This window comes from Carya illinoinensis, chromosome 9 (genome assembly GCF_018687715.1).
Source record: "Carya illinoinensis cultivar Pawnee chromosome 9, C.illinoinensisPawnee_v1, whole genome shotgun sequence".
NCBI classification, from domain to species: Eukaryota; Viridiplantae; Streptophyta; class Magnoliopsida; order Fagales; family Juglandaceae; genus Carya; species Carya illinoinensis.
Window position 1 is genome coordinate 11457343 of NC_056760.1, and position 14185 is coordinate 11471527.

The 14185-nt window shown below is 33.5% G+C and overlaps 1 protein-coding gene across 2 annotated transcripts; it reads right to left on the reverse strand.

Moving 5' to 3' along the window:
- Positions 1-9945, reverse strand: LOC122276557 (phosphatidate cytidylyltransferase 1-like). 2 transcript variants are annotated; one of them, XM_043086379.1, is made up of 12 exons: positions 9687-9945; positions 7730-7864; positions 7062-7315; positions 6776-6927; positions 6434-6575; positions 4941-5097; positions 3617-3664; positions 3432-3518; positions 2130-2258; positions 1979-2035; positions 629-712; positions 1-527 (listed from the first exon to the last, which is right to left on the reverse strand). In XM_043086379.1, the coding sequence occupies exons 2-12, from the start codon at positions 7796-7798 to the stop codon at positions 438-440; spliced, it is 1269 nt and encodes a 422-aa protein (XP_042942313.1). In that variant the 5' UTR covers positions 7799-7864; positions 9687-9945; the 3' UTR covers positions 1-437. The 2 variants fall into 2 exon arrangements, with proteins under 2 accessions (XP_042942313.1, XP_042942314.1); XM_043086380.1 differs by lacking the exon at positions 9687-9945 and adding an exon at positions 9583-9682.
- Between the last annotated feature and the right edge of the window lie 4240 nt (positions 9946-14185).

Genomic DNA, 14185 nt, shown 5'->3' on the forward strand with positions numbered 1-14185 from the left:
TGGAAGGAAAATACTTCACTACTTTTATTCATTGATGTACAATAGCATATATATAAACTACATACAATTGACGATTATACCCTCACAAGTTACACTTATTACAACCATATCCTCTAACAATAACAAAAGCAAATTCTTTGGACTTTCAAAAAGAAATGATCCAACCAATTAGTTTGAGAGAGAGAGAGAGAGAGAGAGAGAGAGAGAGAGAGAGAGAGCTCATTAGCTCATTGATATTAAATGTGGCTATAATACACTATACAGGGTGTGATAGCTGAAGAATTACCCAGACCTATGTATCTGAATGGGGCTGCACTAGGAAATTAGAACACAACACCAAATACAAATATAATCCTTTCTCTTGCGTCCTCATGCCACCATGCCTGTAACATGCGGGGGAGAAAGAGGACACCAAACAAGACCCGGGCCGGGCATATCTAAGACCTTCCCACTAGCCTCTCCTGCAAGATCTCCCCAAGCTTTATGTATAGATCTTGCTGCTCCTTGAAAGTGAGGCTCATCATTATCTAAAAAACATTTTCTTATCAGCTTACAAATTCATACATATTGATTCATGCTATCTAAATGGATAGGCAAATTTTTATGCACAAGCATGTAAATGCAGTACCTGGTTCAAGATTGTATCAACTGAGAGGTTTTGTTGCACAACAAATGACTGCTGATAGATGTAAGCAAATACGGCCATCACCATCTACGGTAGCAGACCTCATTAGTCACAGAATAATGCACGACAGCCAAATTTTATTTAATTGATGAATCAACAGACTTATGGTTCAAGTCTACAATTTACAAACAAGGTATCAAGGATATCCAGCAAAACTCAACAAGGTTAAGAGTGAAATATTAATTTGTAAATTTACCATCATAATGCCTAAATTACCTAGCTGGCCCTCAAAATAAAGCAGATGCAATTTCAAGCAGCAGTTAAGGTACAGGTAAGGTAAGTCTTTTTTAGCACTTAACACAATAAAAAGAAAGGAAAATGCAGACAAAAAATAGATAACCACCAAAAATTTTAGACTGAGAAAAAGAGAGGCTTTTGTAATTGCCAGCTTTTAAGTAGCAATAGCATGACCAAAAGTGACATTTGAAGGAACCAAGAAGCCAGTACTCAAATCACGACACTATAACAACATTGAACAAGAGAGGAACAAGCTTATGCTTACAAGCAGCATCAGGAATCCTGCTCAATATGGAAGAATGCAATGTTATGCATCGAGAATCCTAACAGAGAAAGAATGCACCTAATGTGGAGGCCATCACTCTTTACAGTTTACACTGATTATACTAGTTAGCAAAAGCTGAACTTTCAGCATGTTAAAGCAGGCTCATGTAACTTTCAGCATTCATGGTTAAACTTTTAATCTGGGTTATTTCTCCCTTTGCTCAAGCAAGTAATCAATGTCTCCTACCTGGATTTGAAAAGTGCCATGGTCGAAATGCAACTGAGAAATTCAGATATATACTTCCAATTTCAAATCCATTACAGACATGATATCTTAATCAAAAGCACCTCAGTATATTCTTCACCACTGTTGTCACTAGGTTATCAATATGCTCTACTCCTGGCTTCTAAAGTATTCTGTGTATCTAGCCTTATTCATACGGCATTTTTATGTAGAGTTTCAGGCTCATCCTGGTAAACTCGTCTTTATCTCTTTTTAGGTTTTCAATAGAAGTTGCTAAGAGTAAAACATAATTTATGGTTACAAACAGCAATTAAACAAGCAAGGCATCATGATTTCCTGCCAGAAATGACATTATGAATAATCACACATACGTTAGGCATGGTAATCAACTTTATCTTGAGTAGAACAATTTACATAAACCAGGAAAGTAGAACAAGAAAGATTATGAGAAGCCATAATAACAAATCTTACAATTAGTAGTTATCGAAAATATATTACAATTAGTAGTTCATAGGAACATGCTGGATCCAAACTTCATCAAAGCTTACCTGGCAGTCCATTCTATCTGTAATTCCACCATGCCCAGGTATACTATCACCAAAATCCTGCAGGAAAAGGGGGAAATATAGGAAATAGTGTGTAACAACATCTTGGAAGCTTGATTGAATCACATAAATTTAGAATGTATAAGGGGCAGACCTTGATTTTAAAAGCTCTTTTGAAACCACTTGCAAAGAAGCCTCCAAAAGGTGCTATTATAGATGCAAACAAGCCAAGACAGAGAGCATGCCATTGAACTGGCAAAATCGAGACCTCTTTCCAAGGAAACTGTGTATGAGAAAACTTATGATGCATTAGATTTAGGTTCCATAATTTTCTAGAGACACAAGATCTACATCTCACTTACTACAACAGGAGTTCAGTACTTGGGTAAGCTTTTTGTAACTTGAGTTCTGTACAGATATTGAACTAATTCTTAACATCTCTTACCGTCAATTAAATTTTTGAAATGATGATTTAACATGATATCAGAGCAGCAGTTCTGAAATTGAATTTTGACTACCCTTTTTACCTTTTATTCTAATTAACAATATTCTACGTGTTGAACCTACTGAGAGTCTAACCTGCAAGTGAGAGGAAGTATTTGAGCATTTAATTAAATGATTAAGCTCAACTCTTCTCTCCAGTTTAAGTTTTTGGGACAATTGGTGATATAACAAGTTCCATAGTTTCAAATAGCTTGAGAGGTGGACGTGAGCCATGTTTTCAACTTCTAATAGCTGGAAAAAGCAGATTCACTAACATTGCGAGTTGGAACTTCAGCACAAATAAACCAAAATGCAGAAGTAAGACAGTATTAAGTTAAAACTAACATGCTTACACATGAAAGTAGATATATCTCACTCCTGTGAGTTGTAAGTGATATTTTCGGCCCTGCTTACTAACCAAGTCCAACATATGTACACCACACATGGAACGAATGCACAGGCCAGGGATGCATTACGATATACAGGTTGACTGTTAACTGTGTTTGTTCACAAAATGTGCAGAAGTGCAATGCTATTCTTGTGGATAGAACTAACAGCATTACAAATAATTTCCAGCAGGGAAAAGTCTGAGAAGAGATAGCACAAAACACACAGAGAAACAATCTTGAGTAGAAGAACAGCATTCCGGCAGTTATGGTTATGGTTTAGTTCCATAAAAGAAAAATCAAATTTGACAAGAACTAGATGCAGCATGGCCAGTCAAATTCAGATATTTGGAAGAGTGAAACAACCCCTTTTCTAGGCTCAGAAAGGATAAATTTATAAAGTCAACTAAATCATATCATACATATTATATGCCTACGGAGGACACTTTTCTCTTTGATAGTTAAAATAAGGATTACAGATAATACTATCAGAAACTTAGGACAATTTATGATTTACTTACTGCACGAGTAAAAATGCATGCTTCCAACTTACATAGAAGCAGATTCAATTGAATGCCACAACTCACCCATTGAGAAACCCATCCTGGTAAAGTGAAATGCTGAGGTTTAAATAATGGGCCCGGATCACAGTGAAGCCAACCGGATGATAAATCCTGCATGTCATCAACTTCATAAAAATAAGAATATAGTTTTTTTTTTCCCAAGACTAATGCATCTTCAAAGATCAATGACTCATGCTCCATCAAATTACCTTCCTTGGACATGTTAACCACGGAAAACGGCCCATGACGTTTGCAAGCTGCATAAACCAAGTGAACATATAAATGTTTATAGATATCCATTGGCCCTAATTTTTTGATAGGTAAAAGACATTTTATTAATAAGAATGAAAGAATAGGCATAGTCAAAGTACACGGGACGTATACAAGCGAAAGACACCTAGCAAGAGCTATAAACAGATACAAGAAAATCTTTTTTTTTATAGGTACAGATACAAGAAGATCAAGGAAGTTGCATCAAATTTTTGTAAAACTAGTAAACATCACTAACTAAAAGCTAACCCACAATTACTTTCCTGGTAACCAAACATGAATTTAAGAAACATGGTCAGAAGTTTAAAAACATGAATAGGAACAATTTAATGGTGAAATGTTTTACGAAGTGAAAATTCCATTTGAAGCGCAAAAAACACACTTCAGCCTTGCTAGAAGAATGAAAAGCTTTTCATATGCATATTTCTGTGAGTAGAGACAGTTCCATCAAATGAAGGGATGAGTATCCTCATCAACAGTTAGGTCCAAGGAGCAAGTTGCAATTTTATAAATTCATTTAAAAAATAAAAGCGGTAAGGTTGTGAGAAACAGGACACTATTATCAAATTCTGCCAAGTATAGGGTGAAATTGAGTAACCAAGAAAATACACACATTAGGCATAGGAGATAACCAAAACAAAGGAAAGACATAATTAAAGGAGACTAATCACTAATGTCTTATGACCATTTTGATAACATTATTGGCAAAGTAATCACTAATGCAAAAAAATCAAACCTACAAAACCTAAGCAGGATACATCATTCAACTTGACACCGATTTTTTTTCTTTTTCTTTTTTGATAAATCAGGTTATTATCGTGTTAAACCCCATGTTTCAGTCATAAGTGGATAAATGGTGACTTGACTTTAATAGAAGTAATGAATATCCTATCTATTTATACTCATAAAAAAGAATATCCTATCTGCTCATGCTATAGGAAACCTACACTTGGAAAAAACTACTATGACCATTATGTTGCACTCAGAACCCACTATAATGATTAATTAAATTGCAAGATCAGTGCAAGCCATATTGAGAGAACTGGTGGCCATTCACTGAAACGTATGTTTACTAATTGGATTTTTTTGTTAATAAGTACGCTATGTTTTTGCATGAGCAAAAATGGGTAGGAGAGGGCAACCAGAAATGGCCTCCGTAACACCATTTGAAATGCCTCCCAAAGTGGCTCAGCAATCGATATAAACATAATAGAACAGAAATGTGTTTACCATGACCAAGGGAAAAAAAAAACCTGTGCTTACCATAAATGCAGAGATGATAGTCGTAACAGACGCTCCAATGAATCCCTCCCAAGTTTTCTTTGGAGATAACTTGATTAAAGGAGTTCTTCCGAAAAAGAAACCAAAGAAATAAGCAGCAATATCATTGATGACTATAAGAGTTGCTGGAAGAAGAAACCTGCATAAGTAGCTGATGTGTAAAAACTCAAACGGAACATCAAAATTTAAAAAGTTGACTATCAGCCAGATGAACCAAGATAAAGAGCATAGAAGTCTTTGCATATCAATGCAATTAGTTATACATGAAAAATTGTGGTATGAGTTCCATTGCAGTGCACAAATTAAGGACTAAGTCCGTAACTGATAGCCCTTCAATTTATATTCTCAAAGTCGTCATATTAAAATCTAGGCTAGCTATTTAGGATGTGGGCATCATGAGATTTACCATTTCCATGAGCTTCTAAATTTTATTGATAGGAAATAAAAAAATAAGGTAAAGACACAATCCCTTCAAAGAAAAAAAAAACAAATAAAAACACCAGGTTGGAAATGTCCAAAAGCAAGTAAAGAATTACAATTATCCATGCACACTGTCCAGGGCACGAATTTTTTTTATAAGCAAGCACTTACCTTTTCAATCTGCCAAGCCAGATGGGAGAGTTGCGACAGAACAGAACAAAAGGACAGAAATAGACCTAGAAAATGCCTTCAAAGTACAAGCTTTCCTCCAGTAAAATATAATATCTACTGATAAAATACATCAGTAGATATTAGTCCTGTGTACTTGGGCCATGCCTATTTTCATTTCTATTAATAAATTTTCTTTTAACTACAAAAAAAATATATCAGTAGATATTTACTAATGAAACATGATAACATCTACTAATAAAATAGAAACTACAAGCCTTTTTAACTATTCATTCTACTCTAAAAAAAATATATAATTTTGATAAGTCCGTCTTAAAAAAGATGATAATATTTACTTATAAAAAAAGAGACGATAATATTTCCTTTTCGAATTCTCTCTAGACATTGAAATTTTCCAAAAGAAAATTATATGCTTCCTCAATTCCTATAACCCTCACCTTTTTTCAAAAAGTAAATGAGATTCTTATCACCTCTAAAAAAATTAAAGACATTCTAACAATTATACTTTTAACTTTTCATTATTTACCATATAATTTCATACCACCTTTCATGTTAGTTATCCACTTGCTGGAGGGAATGCAGACACCAATAATGCAACAAGCAATTAGGATTCTCAAGAGATCTAACAAGCAGAACAGAGACTCATTAGTCCTGCCGGACAAGTTTCAAATGAATTTATCACTAAAATCCAGTAAAAGTAACCCACTAAAATGCAAGTATCACAAAAGAGGTGAAAAAAGCCCCAAAAGGAGTCTACCAAAGAAAGGGGATAAAAGTAGCTCAATGGCACAAACGTCATCAACTTAGAATATATAGTTTGTCAACAAGATCCAAAATCAATAATTTATCACTCTAAAGAAAGTTACCAGAAAATTCCCTCAAAAATGCTAGCAACGGTGAAGGAGGACTGCGTAAACACGACAATTAGTATCATGTGTGTCCATGCGTACTGGCCAAACTGATACTTGTACATCTTCTTCTTTAAGGTAAGAATGAACCACATAAATCCTGACAAAACAAGAAACAAAACACCAATCAGCAATATCCCAGAAAGAAAAGCCACATGTATACGAAATATAATATTTTGAATTAATACGAGATATAAAATCATTTTATGATAATCACATCTCAAATGTTAGACAATCATTAAAGGGGTGTTTGATATCAAGATTGCTCAAAACCATTGTAAGATAACATGTATAACCAACCTGCAATATATAAGAAATAACAGATAGCCATATGATACTTGAAAAGGCTGCTCACAAGCTGATATAAAAATCTGTCTGTTGTTATGGTATTGACAAGCCGTTGACTGAGAAGGCGGCCATATACAAATAACATTGCAGTGAAGAAAAAGTGCCTGAGCACAGAAATTGGAAATACATAAATATTTATAATACGTAAAAAATGAAATCTTAATTTCAAATAACATCAGTTGACTCCCCTCCTAGAAATAAAAATCAGTTGACAGTGTCAATGAAATGCCATTCATACCAATTTAACAGCCGAAATCCTGGGAGACGTTTATCTTCATGAGCTTTCCTGAGTAGGTTGAACAGCTCTCTAGCCATAAATATTTGAATAACCACCACCATGGCCATTATGTAAAGATGACCCATGTAGACAACAAATGCAAAGCCCCCAATCATCCAAATAGATGAGTATGCACGGATCAACATTGACCTGTATTTATTATGATCATTAACAAGTAAATGGCTTCCATTTGCTTTGCCATCCTCTGGAATAACCTGACAGCCCAAGAAGAAAAAGAAATCAAATATATGTCATACTCACTTTTTAGTTATGATTTTTCACAAAATTGTTTATATTAACTTTCCAAATAGATTACTACTGATGGTTGCCAAAAGAGGTGAAATTGATATTAAAATTAACTTGTTCACACAGATTACAGAGGCCATATCATTGCTAAGCCCCCAACTATAAATTTAAGGAATTATTATTAAATAAAAACAAAAGGGCCTCATGATATGTAACAGATAATAAAATCTTGGGTTGTCTCCATTAGTAGTACAAGATGATTGCCATTTTGTCTGCCAATTTTATCAGAGCAAATAACACACACACACACACACACACACACACACACACACACACACACAAGACCCAATTTAGGCCAGATGCATATTCATTATGCAAACAACCTCATTTGAACGTCTACGGTGTCGAAGACGAGCAGGAGCTGGAGTGCCAGAACTATTATCTTTCTGCATGGCTCTTCTAACCAATTTTTACTCAGAAATAACAACAGCAATGTTGGTGATGCAGAAAACAGCCTCCTGAAACATCAAATGAGCAATACAATAATTAGGGAATAGATAGAAAATAGAGTTGCAGAGAAGAGAGAGGAATTTGATAAAGAATTGAACATTATCATAAAGGTAACTGATAAATAAAGTGGAATTAACAAACAGTGGGAATTAAATACTGCACCAGGCATGGGATCAGAAGCCATATTATTCAATAAACTAGGTTTTTTGTTTTAACGCAAAACACAAATTTTCAATGCAAAAGCCTTATCAGCTTCATCGAAAATTGTGCACCTCTCAAAGCAGTCAAACTTCACATGGAAAAGCCCTATTGATCCATTTGAATGAATGACTGAGAGAATCAGGCAACCACTTAAACATTGCACGACAACAACAAAATAGAAGGGACAAACTACAGAATTCTCAGGAGCCCCAACACAAAGGTCAACAAGGACATGTAACATAGAGTGTTTCCTAGCTAATTATGGTTGTAAGAGTCTCTAACATGTCAAAATATGTCATCACCAATTGATGTGGTCCATCACATGGCCAAACTACCTAAGAGCCTAGCCTAGTTGTTATTCTCAATTGACCATGAACTAACTATCTTAACAGACTGTCCCTATTTTTTTCTTCGATATAGATGACATAAACATCATATACACAAGGGAAGAGTTCCTTTCTCCATAGATCATTGATCAAATATACCACATATGAGCAAGAGCCTCATCTTCCAGGGATGCATGTGATTCTAGTTCACAAAGAAATAGGCAGTGATCCAGGAGTGCACCTATAAAAAAAGCTCTAATAGTCTATAACCAAAATTTTAACTAGGACTAATATCCATGGATTTTTCTGACAAAGTGTAACTTAATTTCCATAATTCAAGCATGCCTGTCACATGCCATGGTGACGTAAGAGTCATTTCCATGAGAAAAGGATGCCTAAGCAAGCAAACATAACTTTTAAAACATAATTAAAGGGGTGATCGGAGCTTCAAATCCTAATTTAGGCGATAGCATGATGAGAATCAACCCTTAGGCCAACAAACAGTCGGAGCGGCCTACACGGTTCCACAAGGACAGCAACACTATCTTAAGCAGGCGAGTTGTAGGCTGACCTAAACACCCAACACGGTCATAGTGGTGAGAAAGGATAATATGTATAAATCTCAAGCAGCTTAACCACCGCTGAGAGACTCAAACCACACTCTTTCTCTTCTTTATCATAAGATTCACCTCCAATTCAACCTGAGTGGGAGTAAGCTTTGTCACTAGAGGTCTAGAAGCAAGACCTCCAATTCACCAATCCACAGGAGAGTAAGCTTTATGACCTTTATGACTATTATTTCAGCTGGTCTAGCGCATACTCTGATTAAAACCCATTTTTTATGGAACTAATAACTTCTTTGCCGAACTACTCTAATTTCCGCTCACATTTACGTACACATGTTTAGCTACAAAAGAACAATAAAGTGTCAAACTGCATACAGCATGCATTTCCACTTTATTGATAATGAAGCAATATTTCACAAATAGAAAATCAATGAAACAAAACTCAGGACGACCGAATAATTTTCCATCAAACAAATTCTCAAAACAAGGAGACTGATCAAACCCACCAAAACAAATCTATAAAAAAAATGGCTAAAAAAACAGCTCGGCAATTCTAATTCCAGAACTAATATTACAGCGGAGTCAAAACAAAACGCTGAGAATCAAAATAAGCCAAATCAAATCGCAGCAGACCTTGCCGAAAGCGAAATTTGAACATAAAAATCGTTGCCAAAATAACATCAACGCATGCATGCATATGAGAGTGAGCGAGAGAGAGAGAGAGAGGAGATTGATACCTGGTTTGGTTTCACTGAGAGAGAGAAGGAAAAGGGAGGCGAATACGAATAATAGAGGAAGTGAAGCGAGGGAAGGTATCGTTAATTCGTCGGTTGTTGCTCTCTCGTTACTATCTTTGTGCGAAAAAGTAGAGAAATAAAAGATCGAAGTACAAATTCTTTAATTATTTCGGAATTCGGTTCGGTTCCCCCAAAATAATCGATATGCATATGCTAGAGCAACTGCTGACTCCAGTCTCCAGTCTCTAGATTGGCAGTTCGGATTTACACGTGGTGCGGAGATAACACTTGCCCGCACGAAATATATTTGAAACTCATTATTACTAGTGTGCCTTAAAAATAAAAAATAAAAAAAAAATAAAAAAAAGAAAGGAAAATACTAATTCAATCGATGTATTTGATCGATTAAATTTTTCATTTTATTTTTATTTTTTAATTTTACTTAATAATTAAAGAAATGAATATTAACAAATAATATACTTTTTGTATTTTTTAAAAATATTTAAAATTGTGTAAAAAATGATTAAAATAAAAGAAGAAAAAAAAAATTTACACTACATCGATCATTTCATCAGTACTTCATCGGTCTTAATAGCATCGTCCCTTTAAAAAGAGCACAAAATTTAAGCACTTAAAAATTATATTTAATATTATTTATTTTACACCTTCAAATTATCAATGATTTATACTTTATGGTAAAATTATGATTCTTTCGATTTATTGTATCAATCTAGTAGTCATTGAACTTACACAAGAAGACGAACAAAAATGAAGAAAATAATGCATTCTTCAAATTGTAATGACAACAACACAAGTGATGATGAGGAGAAACTGCAAATTAATAGTGCCAGTTTATATTTAAACGGATCCAACTTTAATTGGTTCTTTTTGACAATTGTATTCTCCTATTAGTTATACAAACCATCTCATATTATTATTATAATTTTTTTTAAATTTTTATATAAAATATAAAAAATAATTTAATTTTTTAAAATTTAAAATAAAAATAATATTTTATTTAATTTTTAATTTTTATTAACGTTATATTTTAAATGCACTTTGATCTTTGCAACATAATAATGATATTATTATTATTATTATTATTTTGATAAATGCAACATATTATTATGACCAAAGAATTTGACTCAGATTTTGAAAATCAGAACCCGATTATATCAAAATTGCGATCTAATCAATTAGCAATTCCGGTACCCTTTATTCAAAGTTGAAATCCAATCAAGCCTTAATATCCATCACAGGGCTAACATGATAAGCTGATAAGGGTATACGGCCAACACGTCTCAATTAAGTAGTCCGTATATATTCAATATTCCTTTCTTTCTTCTTTTGTGTGGACAGTGTATACGCACTGTTCAATATCTAGATTCCATATATATATATAAATTATTTTTATATATTTTTTACACACTTTATTGATATAATTAATTAAAGTAGTTATTTTATATTAAAAAAATAATGTAATCAATCACATTAACATAATACATAAATAAATATACAAAAATAATTACATATAAAATTTTTATTTCCATAACCTATATATATAGTTTATGCCAATTTTATTAGGAATAATTATTAAAATTCCGTGCATATGAGATGGAAAGAACCAGAAAGCGAAGAGTAGCTACGACTCTTGTTTTGATTTGGATTATTATAGATGCCAATATACTATTATACCTCTTAATTTATATTATTCATTTTGTCTTGGCACTGCCATGTGATTTATTAAAAAAAAAAATTTAAAAATATATAAAAAAAATAGCATCCGAAAATATATATAAAAAAAAGAGAGACTAAACTAGATTATCTCTAGCCTTTTATGTTTATATTTTTAATTTATAAATAAAACATGTGGTATATGAGAAGCAAGAAACAAAATGAATTATAAATTAAAGTGATATATATAATAGCAATTCTCATTCCTGATATACGAGAAGCTAGTCAGCTATAATATTCGACGTTGACAAAAGGAGTATTGAATAGGGTGCAATAAGGGCAAGCTAGCAAGATAGGTGATGAACGGAGACAAAAGTGATATAGGCCGCAAGCAGCTCCAAGCTAGTTAGAGGAAATGGAATCGAGCCAAATGGATTGCTGGACCATGAGATCAAAGGTCGTTTAATTGGTGTTAATTATAGCGTTTGATTATAGCGTTAAATCAGGTGATCGACAGAAAATGAATATTTGTAACGATTTCTTTATCATGAAAATGACTATATTGACGAGAATAACTCTATTTTAATATGAAATAGTTATTTTCAGTGTTTCGCAGAAAATAACTTACAATAAATAAATAGTTTTTTTGTAAGGTGAGCGGGAAAGTAAAGATACAAGTGAAATGAACTATAAGATATTAATATCGATACAAGGAATTATATTCCTCTAACAACAATATTGAAAACTACTTCTGAAACTTACCTTTTATATATATATATATATATATATATATAAAGCGCGCAAAAGACAGCTTCTGCTTGAAGAGAAGGGTGCTGCACAGTACTGGTAAAGCAAATGAAGGAGAATCAGAATCTTCTTTGATTATAAGCACAAACCAAAGTGGGAAGTTGAAAAAGAAGGTCAGTTTTAGATTGCCTGTGGAGGGTGACATTATCGTATTTCAGTCTAGTCCAGACAGTCATGATCGAGAATATTGTTCGAGATCATGATGTCCGTGAATTCGACTTTAATTTGAAACAAGTTGTTTTGTTTCATGCATGCATGTTGTTAATTAATGGGTTTTCTAGCTGGAAAATGATATATCTATGTTTATTCCGTTTCGAAGGTACTAAAATTTCTCTGCCATTTTCTTCACTTCAGATGGAATATTAATATTTTGGAGACATAGTTAAATTATTATAATCTGGTGATTATGAAATAATTTTTGCAAGCATAATCATTGTGACGATCGACGCAACTTTGTTAATCACTTAAAAACGCAAAGAACAAAACTACAACGGTTTTATAATTAATATGCATGCAGTCATGTGTGTCTTAATTATGAGTCATGTAACCGGTTTGGTTTAGTACTGTTTTGAATAAAATTTGAAACCGAACCGGTATGAACCTATTTTGTATTTTTAAGAATCGATTTCACAATACCGATTACCCTCCTAAATCGGTTCTTCCAATTTTACCAATTTCGATCCCTTTTTTGAGTTTTAATTTACTATATTATATATAATATTATAGTGATAATATATTGTAGTATATTATAATATATAATGATTTAGTATTAGTATAACTATTAATATGCATTATATAATATTAGTTTAACTATTAATACAACAAACTATAGTGATATAAGATTTTAAAATTTAATATTATATTAATTATTAATTTATCATATAATACAAAATTATTTTATATATAATTATATATAAAAATTATATACAGTATAAAATATATATATATATATATATATATATGAAGTGATCCGGTTCGATCTGGTTTACCAGTATATCGGTTTTTTTTACACTTCTAAAGTTAATCATTCCTTTTTTAAATAAAATTGGCAAATGGCCAATAACTGAGCAAAAATAAAAAATAAAAGTTTCAGAAGAGTATTATGTTAAAACTAATTAAGGTGACAATTAACTAGCCATAATAATGGAACAGGCGACACCACCCCCAACAAAATAATTCTGTAATTATTATAGACGTGTTTCACTGCCACTTACGCACACTCACCTGCAACTAAAGAATAGAGTGGGCTTGAGGGTTCGCAGGAACGCCTCCAATGTTAAAATCAGATATTTCAACAAGGAAGTTTTTTTTAATACCAATGAATTAGATAAAATCTCAATGTACTTGGGTTTTTTGTATATATAAAGCCCACAACTCATCTATTATTATCAGATGGCGGGCTTATCTACTGTTTGAGATTCAAATTCACTGATAACGGGTTTATCCATATTCAAATGATAGATTCCCCTCCCCGATAGGTTCTCAGGCGGTTAATTTCCCAATGATTGGGATAAATTAGATCCTGGAGATGGGTCGGGCTCTTAGTGGGCTGTGAGTTGGTGGTTTGATTCGGTTTCCCAAGTCTATTGGTAAGCCAACGGGCCCCAAAAGACATCGAGCCCTTTCCAATTACCCCGCGAAGTCTCATCATAAGTAGTATGATGGGACTTGAACTCATGTCGTCGTTTCTTCAACCGTGCCTGGCTGTTAGATTGCTGCTTTATCTTCACAAGGTCTCTAAATGCTCTACCAAGTCTTTAGAGCCGCCATACAAGTCTATAGAGGGGACTTTAAATTTTGGCGGCAACGACACTGGCATTATTTCTGTGCAAAACAGCAGATTGGTGTTGGATAATAATTGATCAATTGAGGAAGACGTCCTTATCTTCTTAGTCATCTCCTCATATTTGTCCATCAAGATACACAAATCGTAATCCATCTTCTTCGTTTCTTCATTCTCCTGGGGGGGCTTCCTGCCCTAGTATTGTGTGCCTCCATCTCCACTCTTTCCCCCTGAC

Bases quoted from the DNA above. Each gene is read 5' to 3' on its own strand.
- LOC122276557 (XM_043086379.1), bottom strand. From the start codon at position 7,798: ATGCAGAAAGATAATAGTTCTGGCACTCCAGCTCCTGCTCGTCTTCGA. The intron at 5,098-6,433 runs GTAACTTTCTTT...CTACTTATGCAG, and splicing joins ATTTTTGAGGGAATTTTCTG to GTTTCTTCTTCCAGCAACTC. The intron at 528-628 runs GTACTGCATTTA...AATGTTTTTTAG, and splicing joins TTGATACAATCTTGAACCAG to ATAATGATGAGCCTCACTTT.